General features: G+C 38.6%; 1 protein-coding gene across 2 annotated transcripts in view; it reads left to right on the top strand.

Annotated features, from left to right (window-relative positions):
• The window catches only part of SLC16A9 (solute carrier family 16 member 9), a 53,775-nt gene that overhangs the window by 25,066 nt on the left and 14,838 nt on the right, over positions 1 to 13,871 (top strand). The window contains exons 3-4 of one of the 2 annotated variants that reach the window (XM_029931725.1): positions 478 to 710; positions 10,924 to 11,067. In XM_029931725.1, coding sequence (XP_029787585.1) covers positions 515 to 710; positions 10,924 to 11,067 — 340 coding nt within the window. In that variant the 5' untranslated portion in view covers positions 478 to 514. Of the gene's footprint in view, positions 1 to 477; positions 711 to 6,377; positions 6,582 to 10,923; positions 11,068 to 13,871 lie in introns of those variants that run through there. The other variant, XR_003905527.1, reaches the window with a different exon arrangement.

Genomic DNA, 13,871 nt, shown 5'->3' with positions numbered 1-13,871 from the left:
TGTTTCCTGTTAGACCTATGAGTGCAAACATATGGTTTCTGTCCTTCTCTGCCTGGCTTACTTCGCTCAGCTGAGAAGTTGCCTTCCTTAACACTATGTGACAGCTTACTTTTTCTCTCCCCCATTACCTTCCATCGGAAGAAAACAGTCCTTCTTAATAAACCTCCTTCTTTCTAAGAGTCTGCCTCCTGGGGAACCCAACACATGATAAGAAACCAAACCTGGTGAATAGGGACAAGGTTTTCACTCTGTGCCTTCTTATAATTAAAAAGCATTTTTAAAAAATTCTGTGGAGGTATTACTCAAATCATCAGTATAAAATTTAAAGTTAATTTGATATGTCAGTGATTTTTATGCTTTTCCATGTATATTTTTAGAGAAGCTGTTTGATTTAATTTAGAAGATATTTTTAATCCAAGATATTGTTCCTCACCACACTCTAAATATGCTTTTCTTTTCCTTTATTTTTCCCCTTAGGCCCTCTAGAAGAACACCTCCGTGATCTCACCTTACGATGGAATTTAAAAAGTCCCCCGATGGTGGATGGGGCTGGGTGATCGTGCTTGTCTCCTTTTTCACTCAGTTTCTGTGTTATGGATCACCGTTGGCTGTTGGAGTCTTGTACATTGAATGGCTGGATGCCTTCGGTGAAGGAAAGGGAAAAACAGCTTGGGTCGGATCCCTTGCAAGTGGAGTTGGCTTGCTTGCAAGTAAGTGGATAAATTTATGCTTCTCCTAATTCTTTTATCATTTAATTTGATTTGTTGCTTCACCAACACTGTGCAAGGTCATAGGAGGCTATTGTTTTTTTTAAAGTATCACATATTTTCCTGCCTTCCTTCAGATTATAATAAATCTATATCAAAATACATGGTTCCATAAGACATGCATTTCTTGATTTGTCTATTAGCTATTATGTGCCAGGCATTATGCTAGATGTTAGATATAAAAAGATGAAAGTAAGCACATTGTGCCTTCCTTCAGAGATTCATAGTCTAGTGAGAGACACCATGAGTAAGTATGATGCAGGGAGATGAAGGCATTGTCTATGCTGGTGAGCAAAGAACCACATGATGTTCACTGTCCCGTAAACAGTTTCTGTATAATTCTAAATTACTCCTCTTTGATTCTGGTACACTGTGAACAAATTGTGTGAACTACATTTGTGTCACCTTCGTGAGAAAAATTTGACATGCCACAGGGTAGTCCCATCTCACAATGATGACACAATTCAGAATTTTAACTCAGTGTAATGTATGATATAGATGTAATGCCACATCTATATTTGTGTAATATTTCCAAAAGTAATATTCTTGATAAATGTTTACATATTATGGAATAAGGATTCTTTCTTTAGAAAGAATCTTTAGAATGAATTTAGAATGAATCTTTAGATTTATCTTTAGAAAGAACAGTAGAGGTGTTTTCATTTACTTTTAAAGGACGAAAATCATTATGGCGCTTCCATTTCTGGAAGAATAGTTTGAAATCTGCAGTAATCTTTAGTAGCCATCAACTGATTTACTTGGAACTATTTAAGCATAGGTGTGCTAAGATGGTGACCTCTTTAGAGTCAGTATTCCTGGGGCCTTTCCCTGTGTGCTGTGAGGTTGACCTGGATCACCGAGCAAATCACAATCTCTATTCTGTGGGGATATAAGGACATCATGGGAATATAAGGAGAAGATAAGGACATTGAATGTGGTGGTTTGTAAGGTAATTGTCAGCTCTGAAATGATTTCGTAACACAAAATGCATTCGCTGTTCCTTCTTTTAAATGTTTATTGTCTTTTCTAATGGCTAAAGGGGACAAAAAAAAAACCCCACTTGTTTCCAGTTGTTGTATTATCTTGTTAAATCAAAAGCAAGACTTGAAAACACAATACTGGATATTGTGGCCATGTCAGATAAGATAACTAAACATAACTAAACAAATGAAAATAATACTGTCATTATGAACTCTGGAGAAACAGGAAAAGTTTGTTCAAGATTTGTTTGAAAGAGTTTTTCAAAATGTGGATCATTTGCAAAGCTGTCAATGTACAAACGGGTGATAATTGATGTGTTAATATGGCAGTTTGCAAATATCGATTTCTAGAAGATTATCTGGAATGTAGAAGACAAAATTTATTTTTAAATGTTCTCCAATTAGTCACCTATTCTAGTTCTATTAGCAAATACTAAAGGTAATTACCCTGTCTTCCAGCAAGGGTCAAAAGACATTGAAATGATATCTCAATTAGCACATACTCAGAGAACAAATTTTGTCACTAAGTCTGTCCAGGTGGGAGTTGAGAGCTAAGAGCTCCTCAGGGATGGATGGGGCATCGGTGGTCTGAAGGGCAGCTCTGCACTTTCTCCAAGTTTCCACTGCTTCAAGGACCAGGATCTGCCCTTTTAACTTGCAGCAGGACGAACTACACAATTTGCAGGTCCCAGTGGAAAATAAAAATGCAGGGACCTTTGTTAAAACTTAAGAACTTAAGACAGCAACAGCAGAGCAGTAAATCAAGGATATGGCCCTCAAGCCCTGAAGCCAGCTCTGCTTGCAGGGGCTGGGGAAATAGAGCATCCCACCAAAGTTCAGCGGACAGAACAAGTACTAGAGGGAATGCTGGGTTGAAGTTAGAGGCTAATTCAAGTCCTGGCACTAAGATTAGTTAGCTGAGTTAGCCTGTGTAAGTCACTTACCTTCAGTGCCATCAGCTAGACAAGGAGGAATTTGCACCTGCTAATCAAAGCCTTTGAAGATGAACATAGAATAAAGAGATCAGAGGGCTTGACAATGAGGAAGTGATAGGAAAGAAATGATGGCTGAAGAGCTATCACTTATAGGTGTGTGTGTACTTTAGTCAGTGCTGGCTGAACACGTGTGCAGTTGGCGTCCGTTGGCTCCTTGTAGCATAAATTATAAGACAGATCCTGAAAACAATGGTAATGAAGTATTAGCAAGATGTGTCTAGCATGTGTGAGTCACATCAGCCCTTTGTTCTGCAGAGAAATATCTGCAGATATTAATACTATCTTGAAAACAGGGAAAGTAGATCTCATGTTGGTGACCCACATGGTTATCAGCAGTTCTTAACTGGAAAGATAGTTAGAATCATCTACAGAAATAGTTTAGCATCTAAAGGCCTCTATTTGACCCTCAGACATTCTAATTCAGTTGGTCTATGAAGAGGCCCACATATGTAAATTTTTTTAAAGCCCCCAAAATGATTTTCAGTTGGGAACTACCACTGGCTTAAGCCCACTTGACTTAGATTTTAATCTTGCACTTTTTGATGGTTCTCCAATGTGTGATTTGCTTTGACTCACTTGTAAAGGGGGTTGCTTAGGTTTTTTCTACTTGGTTGTAGCACTTCTCATGCCATGTAAAACATGAAAAATAGTGTCCAGTGGCTCTGATTCTGGTGAAAAAGCCACAGAAGTGGACATCTTTGCATCTTTTTTGGTAAAATATAATTTATACATATATGTATATATGTTTATATTCATACATATTTTTTATAAAGATGGGCTTTATATGCATACATACATACATATGTATATATGTGACTCTGATGCAGGTAGGCCATATTATATCTGAGAAACATGAGTTATTGTCTTTATTCAGTTTTGTCCATAGAAAGCATAGTAGGAATCTCAGCTCTGTGATCCAACCTCTGGAGCTTTATAAATGATCAAGGCACAGAAGAGTGAGTCCATTTGGCAAGCAGCATATAAATTATATGGTTCTTGTACTTGTCCCTTCACTTCACTAGGTGTTCCTTGTGTGCCAGCCACTTTCACTTACTTGATTTTAATTGGTCCTCACAAAAGAGCGTGGGGGTAGGTATTATTGTCCTCAAGTGTAGTGCCCAGGATGCCCACATGAAGATGCAGCCCAAGATAAAAAACATTCTATAAGAGGAGAGGTGGCACCCAAACTCCAGTGTCTCTAACCTGAAAAGCCTGTTTTGTCATCTTTCAATTGGAGACAATAAAGGTATTATCTTATATGATTGTTGTGTAGAATAATTGAGATGATGCTTGGTATATGGTAGGTGCTCAACAAACTTTAGCTATTAAAGAACAAGAATCACCCACAAATAAAATTACTTTCCCAAGCAGTTGCAACCAAACTCTGGAATCCTCAAAAGAACAAGACTTTTCAGAATGAAAGACAAAGACATTTCTAGGGGAAGGGGCTGGAGGGAAAACTAGAACTTTGCTAAGATTGTGCCTAAGCACCTTGAATTTAAAGTCCTACCCCCTCTCTGGCAAACTGAGATTTGAAAGGTAACTCCCAGTAACATGCCAACAATGTAAGACATGCATGTCTTCGCTTTACAGTCTTCATAATCTTAATTCCTCATCCTTCTTTTTGAAACTGGAATAATTGAGGAGGAAATACTTCTTCCTCTTGTCTGAATTATTTGCTTATCCAGCTGATCTTTGGAATGAATAAACCTGGGAATTTGGGTTATACAAGCTCATTATCATTACATAAGTTACATTGCATACATCCATAGAGTGTCCTTTGTTTTGGGGATTCCAACACAGAAGACATCATCTGTGCTTACAAGGGATTTTAGTTTCAGGGAAGAGAGAGAAAGAAATCTTACTGATAATTTGAAACTTCACAAAGGTAAGGGAAAAGCAATGTCTGGAGTTTTACAGAGATAGGTTGTGAGGTAGGCCAGATGGGAGGATGGGCTGTCCAAGGTGGACTGTCAGGGAGCAGGCCATCCATATGGAGTCCACTATGCAAAGGCCTCCTGGGAGCCTGCACCACAGGGATACATTCTGGAAGAATAAATCTGGCTGGAGAAGGAGGTATTGCTTTGGGAGATGTGGTGATCAGTGTCAACATGGCTAGCTACATTCCCCAGTTAGTCAAACACTAATGTAGGTGTTGCTGTAAAGGTCTTTTATAGATGTGCTCAAAGTCAACTGACTTTAAGTAAGGGAGATTATCCTAGACAATTTGGGTGAACTTGATTCAATCCTGTAAAAAGCCTAAAGAGCAGAACTGAGCTATTCTAGAAGAAGAAATTCCATGTTTTGGCTGTATGGTCAGCCTGGCAGAAAGTTTCAACCTGCCCTTCTTGATGGGCTGTACTGTGGGTTTTATACTTGCTTAGCCAGGTCTCATAATCCCAGAAGCCAATTCCTTGTAATAAATCTTTTAACACAAAACTTCTGGGTCTGTTTCTCTGGTTGAAATGTGACTGATACAGTAAGGATGGAACTGATCTGAACTCACGGGCTGCCGTGGCCTTGCATTGTTTTCAGCTGAGCTAAAGCACGATTAGATGTCATTCTTCAAATTCAAGAAGGGTGGGGCCATTTTTCACACAACAGAGTTGCTGAAACAGCGGACAGACCTTTTGTTCTATATTTTTGTACTCTAAGCAGACTTAACAGTACCCCCCCTTCTTAATTCCTCCAAAGGTCTTCAGATTGATAATGAGTCAATAAGTCTATCCTCAGGCTGATAGAGTCACTATAGCCATTTGGGCTTGCAGGATGAGTTGTGAGTGCTGGCAGAATTGTATTTGAGGATATCTGTACAATTTTACTCCCGAGCCCTGTTAACTCGTGCAAGTAAGACTGAATTTCTGCCTCCTACAAGGATTCTGTTGCATAATGGCCAGTTCCCAGTGTGCTAGGCATTTCCAAGATTGGTGAGAATAACTCCGGTTTTGGTTAAGCTTTCTGTACCCTTTATATCTCACCAAACCAACCAACAAACAAGGCAGTAAATATTCGTGAGATCAAGGACTGAGTGGGTGTGGCCTTTCTCTTACTGTAGGGAGATGAACTTAAAATTCTGGTCTCAGCAGGAGCAAGGAGTGAGGAACCTACAAGAGTTTGCTGGGCTCCCTGCACTGTGTGTGGATAGAGAGCTAAGATTCCCATGGGCCCCATCATCTGCTCTATTAGGAAATTCTTGCTGTGCTGCAGGCATACAACCTGGTTACTGCCATATTTTGTTTCTCACTGTACTGTCAGCCTACTTATGGCTTCAGTGCAGTAGGGCTGGCCATCCTACCACTCGTGGGATTCTGAAACTGTTTAGGAGAAATAAGTACATGGAAGGTGATTTATTTCCCAAATGACATGGTTTCTTTCCCAAAGCTATCTTATAATAATTACAAATTAGGAAAACAACATTATGTTTCTGTTTCCATTTAGAATGTATTTTCATCCTTTTTGTTGATATAAACACACTTTATGGTCCATCAGGTCAAGGTGCAGTTTCTTGGCCCAAGGTGCTCTCCCTTTTTCTGAAATCCCAGAACACATGATTTGAACCTTCCTTTTGGTGCCTCTTGCCCATGACTTTGGGTTTTAATGTAACTCTTGTGTGTTTATTTTGCCTTGTGATTTAGGTATTGGATTGTGTGCATTCTGTCATGATATGAGACTCCAGTGCTTCGCTGTCCCACCAGCCACATGTGGTTACTGAGCACTTGAAGTGTGGCTAGTTCAAGTTCAGACGTGTTATTAAGTGTAACAAATTCATACTGGATTAATTCACAAAACAAAAGAATGTAAAATGTCTCATTAATAAAATTGATATGTTGAAATGATAATGTTTGGGCTGTATTGAGTCAGATAAAATGTATCACTAACATTAATTTTACCTTTTTTATTTTCTAATGTGCCTACTAGAAAGTTTAGAATTTCATACGTGGCTCACACATGTAACTCCTGTATTTCTACTGTGGAGTGTTGCTGTACTGGACACTTGGTCAATAGTGAAGGAATGACAGTTATCAAATATTTTGGTTTTTGTTTCATTAATGCAGACCTAAATAGAATGTTACTAACATACTTTTAAATTTTAAGAAGTGTTTTCTTTCTCCATGCTAATTTTAACAGCCAGCAACCATTTAGCTCTGTTGTTTCTTCCTACAGTACCCTGAGGGCTCAAGGAAACAATTTCATCACTTACTTATGGATCTTTCTGATTTCCTTGCAACAACTCATTCTCATTTTTTAAATTCACCCATGATCATAACAAAGCACTTTTTCAGTTAGAATGTTTATTTTCATTTCCCTTTTTATTCCCCTCATCAGCTGAAAATTACCTCCGTCAGTCTGATGTGCAGATGACTATTCACAAGTTATTTTATACTTTTTGTTTAATTTTGTATTCAAGAGGTTTCAGTGCTCAAAAACCCATCCTTATCTTCTTTTCTTTCTTTGCTCCTTTCTTTGGTTTATAGGGTTATTCCCTAATACATAACATAGGTTCTTACGTTTTTTGAGTGAATGTGTCCCCACTGTGCCAAAAATGTTTTTGATGAAATATTGGGCTGATATGGTTTATATCTATGTAAACAGAATCTAGAAATACTCTGGTTCTGAGGATGGAAATAAAATGATTTGCTCTAAACACCAAGATGAGAGGCACCTGGGTAGCTCAGTCGGTTAAGCCTCCAACTTCGGCTCAGGTCAGATCTCACGTCCGTGGGTTCGAGCCCTGCATCGGGCTCTGTGCTGGCCGCTAGCTCAGAGCCTGGAGCCTGCATCCAGTTCTGTGTCTCCTTCTCTCTCTGCCCCTCCCCCTCTCATGCTCAGTCTCTCTCTGTATCAAAAATAAATAAAACATTTAAAAAATAATAATAAATAAACACCAAGATGAGCATGAATGTTATATTTTCATTTGCCCTCAACTCATAAAACTACTTGAACTATAATACAGTAACAAAAGTACATTGGTGTTCTTTACTAATATTTTGATTTTTAGGGAAAAATTAAGACATCAGTTGAAATACTTCTTAGTTGGAAAGAGTGCTGAGCTGACTTTGGCCTTAGCCCTGTCGTTGATTGGCTATGGATGTTTGTTCAAATTACAGGATATTTCTAACCTCAGGTTTATCATTTTAAAAATAACTTGTTTGGATCCTCTCCCAGGCCTCTTTCCTCAAAAATTCTTTGTTTAGAATCTCTGACATCAAGATATTTTTCTCTAAGTAAGCAGCAGATGGCAGTATGAAAGTGGACAATTTTTTAAAAAGAGTTTTCAATTTACTGTTTTTATTGGTCAAAGAATTTCTGCTCATTTCTTCTTTAGGCTTAACTGTTTTCTGTAAATCATGTATTAGACAAAATAATTTATGAACTTGTCACATAATTGATAATAATTATGTACTTATTGCATGTATAGTTGCAGTGTTGTTGTACATTGCTATGAAAAGTATGATCCTTCATCCCTACTCCTACCTTCCCAAACTCTGCATCTCCTTGTAGAAGTATTATGTATTAAAGTCCTACTTTGAGGATGAAATTTGAAACTCTTCAGGTATGCCAGCAATAATCTGCTCTAATTCCATTGTGCCTGTTAAATTTGTTGACACTGACACTCAATGCCAGTGCAATTTGGTAAACAACACAGAAGGGTCATGCCTTTATGATATTAGACATCCATTTATGAAATTTGACCCTTAATATCAGTTCTATTTTTGAAGTATCTAAGTGTTGCTCATTGGGTATACAGGCAGCTGAACTCCTGGATAAGTTTGATCTTTCAAATTTATTTTCCTTCTAAAACCCTGGCACAGAATATTCCCCTCTGTTTAAGGTATAAATATACCAGCCTGCTCACATAGAAGGCTTGAAATGTCGGGGCCAGGTCACGACCAGGGAGAAATGTGGGAGAGCTGTGCATATTGAGGGCTATGTAGTATCTTAGTGGTCATAACCTGGTCTTAAGAATGCACTTGAGAGATTCTCAGCTCTCGGTGGGAATGTTGGACGTGGGTGGTTGGACCCTGGGTCTACCACCTACTGACAATGAAACTCATTTCTCTGTTTGAGGTTACATACAATGTTTTAAAATCTAAATAAAAGACATATACAGGAATGCCCCAGGTGGCTCAGTCGGTTGAGCTTTGACTTCGGCTCAAGGCATGATCTTGTGGTTAGTGAGTTTGAGCTCTGCCTTGGGATCCTCTGTACCTCTCTCTTTCTGACCACCCCCCACTGATACACACATGTGCACACACACACAGGTGTGAGAGTGTATGTGTGTGTGTAGTACATGTGTGCTCACTCTCTCTCAAAAATAAACAAACATTAAAAAAAGATATACATATATATAGAAAAGTGTACATATCATGAGCATTGCTTGATGAATTTTTCACAAACCAAATTACACCCATGCACTAAGCACACTCACATCAAGAAACAGAACATTGGCACCACCCTGGAAATTGGGCTGTGCTCCCTTCTGGTTATAACTCCTTATCCATTACCAAAGAAAACCATTATATCCTGACTTCTAATCAGATTAATTTGGCCTGTTTTTGTACTTTTTATAATTGCAATAATATAATGTATACTTCCTCGGGTTGAGTGTCTTTCACTCCACATATGTTTATGAGACACGTCTGTATGTGTAGCAATAGATCCTTTATGCTCATTGCCATACAATAGTCCACTGTGTGACTACCAGAATTCACTTTACATTGTATTGCTGGTGAACATCCGGGGTTCTGGGCTACTATGAATAGTTGTGAACATTTATGTACTTTTGGCACATGTATTTCTACTGAGTGTATGGAAGCAGAATTTCTGGTCTATACCATGTGCTATGTTCAACTTTAGGAGATAATACCAGCAGTTTAGGTGAGTTCTGATTGCTCCATATCCTTGCTAACACTTACTGTTGTCTGTCTGCAGCCATCTTGCAGATTATACTTTTTAAAATTTGGGATTAATAATCTGTACCTTGAAAAGTTGTTGTTGACTTAATTAAGATTTCTTTGTTTTTAAAACCTGGGCTCTTTCTTCTACCATGGTCATGGACAACCTCTGTGAACTTCAGTTTCCTTCATGCAAATCAGACTAATATGCTGAATAATCCTCAGTGTCCTTTCTGATATGCTCAGCTCTGTAGTTGTACGTGCTTTATACTGCTAGTGGGAAAGAATTTCACTATCACTTAAATCCCGTTACATGCGCCATTGCCCACTTATGCATAGAACAGATACACGTAGTGGTCACTGTAGCCTGCCTCTCAACAGTGCACTTCGTCCCTCAAATTCCAGGTTACGTGCAGAATGTAGGACAGTGGTACTGACAGACCCGTGCTGGAATGGGCCGGGTGCTTTTCCATTTGGTCCAACCTGCAAGAATATTCTCTAGGAAATAAATAACCACCCCACCCCCATATCATCACTCTACAAGGTGGTGATTGGTTGTGTTCATTAAGTCATCAAGCTTATTTTCCCCATTAGTTATATGACAGGCTTCGTGCTGGGAAGGAGCTCTGGTGGGGAAATACATATGGAACATGCAGGAAGAAAAGTCCTCAGGAGAGTATGTGGTTAAGGCTCTGGGCTCAGCAGTCAGACTGCCTGGCTTTTTACTTCCTCTGTTACCACTTTGGTGGCTGTTGCTGCCACTCTCTCATAAGAGGAGCTGGCACTGATCATGGACTTCCTTGTCCCAGGAGTTGTGATCACCTCGACACCTGTGCTCTCATTTGTCCTCCCTGTAACACCACGAGGTGGTATAATTATGCTTCCAATCTTCAGATGAGGAAACTGAGGCACAGAGAGATCAGATAAATTGCCTGAGATTAAACTTCCAGCAAGTGGTAGAGCTCGAATTTGAATAAGAAAGACCTGACTCCAGAATGCCTGTTTCTTACCTGCGTGGTTTTACCATCCTGAAACTTATCAAAAAATGAGGTTAATGATAGTATGTACCTTCCTGGGCTGCAGGGAGATTAAAATGAAATGAGATTGTTTCTATGAAGTATCACGCAGAGTGTCCAAAACATAGTAAATCCACAGTAGATGTTTACTGCTAAGGTTTTTATTGTATGATGGAAAGAATTCATCTTAAATTTTTGATGGGATGGATCCTAGGATTGTGGGAAGGAGGTTACTGTTACATAAGTGAAGGTTTCATTTATTATTTTAGGTCCTGTCTGCAGCCTCTGTGTCTCCTGTTTTGGAGCAAGACCTGTGACAATCTTCAGTGGCTTCATGGTAGCTGGAGGCCTGATGTTGAGCAGTTTTGCCCCCAATATCTACTTTCTGTTTATTTCCTATGGCATTGTTGTAGGTAAGAAACCTGGTTGCTATAATTCTTCTAAGCCTCAAGAGTTAAACATCATTTTATCAATGTCAGGTTTATGATTCAGTTATATAAGGTATGAAAATGATAAAAAAATAATTTACTTTCAATGACCACTTCACCAAAAATTATTGCCTTAGTAACATGTCCACCCAGTGAATCAAAATATTTGAAAGGATACACATGTTTTATCAACACATGCTACATTCTCTTGCAAGACACAAGAAGCGTTTCATTTCAGTGCTGGTCTTTAATGCACACAGGGAAAAGAAAGAGGGAGCCTGAGGCTGATGCCTCTTCTCGCTGACTTAGACAGTGATCCCTTTCATACTGGCTGGGTAAGCAGGGCTCTGTTGGGTTGTTTGTGTTCTAAACGTCCTGTGCTTCTAGGACCCACATCACAAGTTACAGCAGAATTAAAAGGTAGATTTTAAAACACACAATTATTATTGTTTTTTTAAAGATAAGGCATGAGTGAAGAGCAACTGAGTGGTGGGGATCATTGATGGTGATCCTGGTTACAGGGGAGGAAGAGTAGAGGGTGGCTGGGAGCGCTGACAGCTCTGGGGCAGGTTCCTTGGTGATGTATTGTACTAATTGTGTTCAGTGTTCAACGTCATCAGACTATTCCTAGGGGCATTGGTAGGAATTAGAAACAGATGATTCCAGCTTTCCAAGTTGTTCTTAGTGTCTGGAAGAACCTAATTGTGTTGACTACTAATATTCCTCTTTTTCACTTGGGACTATTTCCAGAATAATACCTAGTAGAAATAATAGCAGCTAATATGTACTGAGTACTTACCATGTGCTTATTTAATCTTCATAAGAACCCATATTACAGAGGGGGAAAGTGAACCTAGAGAAGTGAAGCTACAAAAGTAAGATTTGGGGTTGAGTGCAATCAGTCTGACACCAACCTGAGTCAGATCCTGACCTCTTTCACATTTTTGCAATTATTTTTAGAATTTGTATTATTTTTAGGTGCTTTTAGAACCCTTAAAGTTTATTGTTAAATGTAACAATACTGCTGAGACCTGAATCTAAATAAGCAAGTCCTGTGTTAGTTTTTGAGAGCATATAGTATATGTTTGATATTTTATATTCCCTGTAGTGCTTAATACAGTTTTGAGCCTGTGGGTACAAACACATTAATCTCTGGTATAAACTTGAGAGTTTTCATTTGATAATCATTTTGCATTCTTGTCTAAAGTAATAAAAATAAAAATGTAGATATCTGTGTTTATGCATAAATATTGGATTATTCCTTTTAGGACAAATCCCTTTTTACATAGAAAATTGAATGATTTAGTTCAAACTCTGGACTACATGTTTAAAATTGCATAAGATTTTACTGCTTCACATGGCTTCATGGTTAGTCAAGGCATACAAAATTGTTACCGACTTAGAAATTGATGAGCAGTGAGTAATACATAGTATTTGCATTACCTATAGATAAAAATGAGTTTTTAGGAAGAAAAAGTTGGCTTGCAGTATCTAAGGTTTATATACATTCGACTGTGTTGAAAGAATAAGGATATATAGAAAAAAAGACAATATTAACTAACTCCCAAAACTAAGTTTCAAAATTTCTTTAGCAATGGGGGGAGCTTTATCAACCTGTGAAGTTAATTTTGATTTGTTTTATGTTGTTGGAAACTTTTGATAACTAACCATGATCTTCAATTGATTATATAAAAATTGAGATTGGTGTCACTTACCCTTTTGACTCACAGTGGTGGTGGTGGTGGAAGTAGTGTTACAAGGCTGTCACTTGGCTTTCCCTTCTATGATAACTCGTACCCTGGCCAAGGAACAATGTAGGGGGTTATATCAACCACCATGTATGTGTGAACCAATGAAATAGCAGGAACTTGGATGTGTCCATGGACTCAGGTGGATCCATTGTGAGCCAGACCTGGGCCATGATTCTATATATTACCTGGCCGCCATATGACCACACTGTAAGGGAAGGATATGTAAATGCTTCAAGTCCCTAGTTAACAATGCCAGCTCATGTTCTATGTCCAACAATGCTCAAAAGAATATCCCACCTTCCCTACTGCATAATTATCTAATAAGTGGCCGCAGTTGTCTTTGGGAAATATTTAGGGTGCCATTATCTACATACTTGTCATAGTGTTTGTTGCAATGTCCTTCCTCCTGGAATCTTAGCCTCTTCTTCACATAGCGGATTGTGGGTCAGAAAACAGACTCAGCTCTGAAGATTGATTTGGCAATAGGTTCTGAATCCCCGCAGCTAAAAAAAATTGTGAGCTCATTGGAGAGAGTGCTGGGCATAGGGTCAGGAGACATAGATTCTGTGAGCCTGAGTAAGCTTGATCACGAATGGCTGTTCCTTCATCTGGGAAACCTACCTCACACAGGTTTTGTCAGAACAAAATGAAGTCAAGAGATACTAAAAAAGAAAGTTGAGTTGGATTTCAATTAGTAAAAAAGTCACTCTCTCTGGTAATTATTGGGACCCCATGAGCTACTCCTACCCAGCAGATAATTAATATTTATTACCATGGTTGACGGTCTTTCTTTCTTTCCTAATTTCTTCTTTCCTTCTTTCTTCCCTCTCTCTTTCTCTCTTTCTTTCTTTCTTTCTTTCTTTCTTTCTTTCTTTCTTTCTTTCTTTTCTTTCTTTCTTTCTTTCTTTCTGTTGGCTTATAGCACAGGGCTTACAGAATATCTGTGGTATAATTAAGATAACAGTGAACAATTATACTTCCGTTCTATCACCATTTAGAGTGTCCAGTTGAAAAGGAAGTTACAGGAAATTATTATCG

Source organism: Suricata suricatta, chromosome 2 (assembly GCF_006229205.1).
Source record: "Suricata suricatta isolate VVHF042 chromosome 2, meerkat_22Aug2017_6uvM2_HiC, whole genome shotgun sequence".
Taxonomy (NCBI): domain Eukaryota; kingdom Metazoa; phylum Chordata; class Mammalia; order Carnivora; family Herpestidae; genus Suricata; species Suricata suricatta.
The sequence above is the reverse complement of the archived record's forward strand: the minus strand, read 5'-3'. Positions and strand labels throughout refer to the sequence as shown.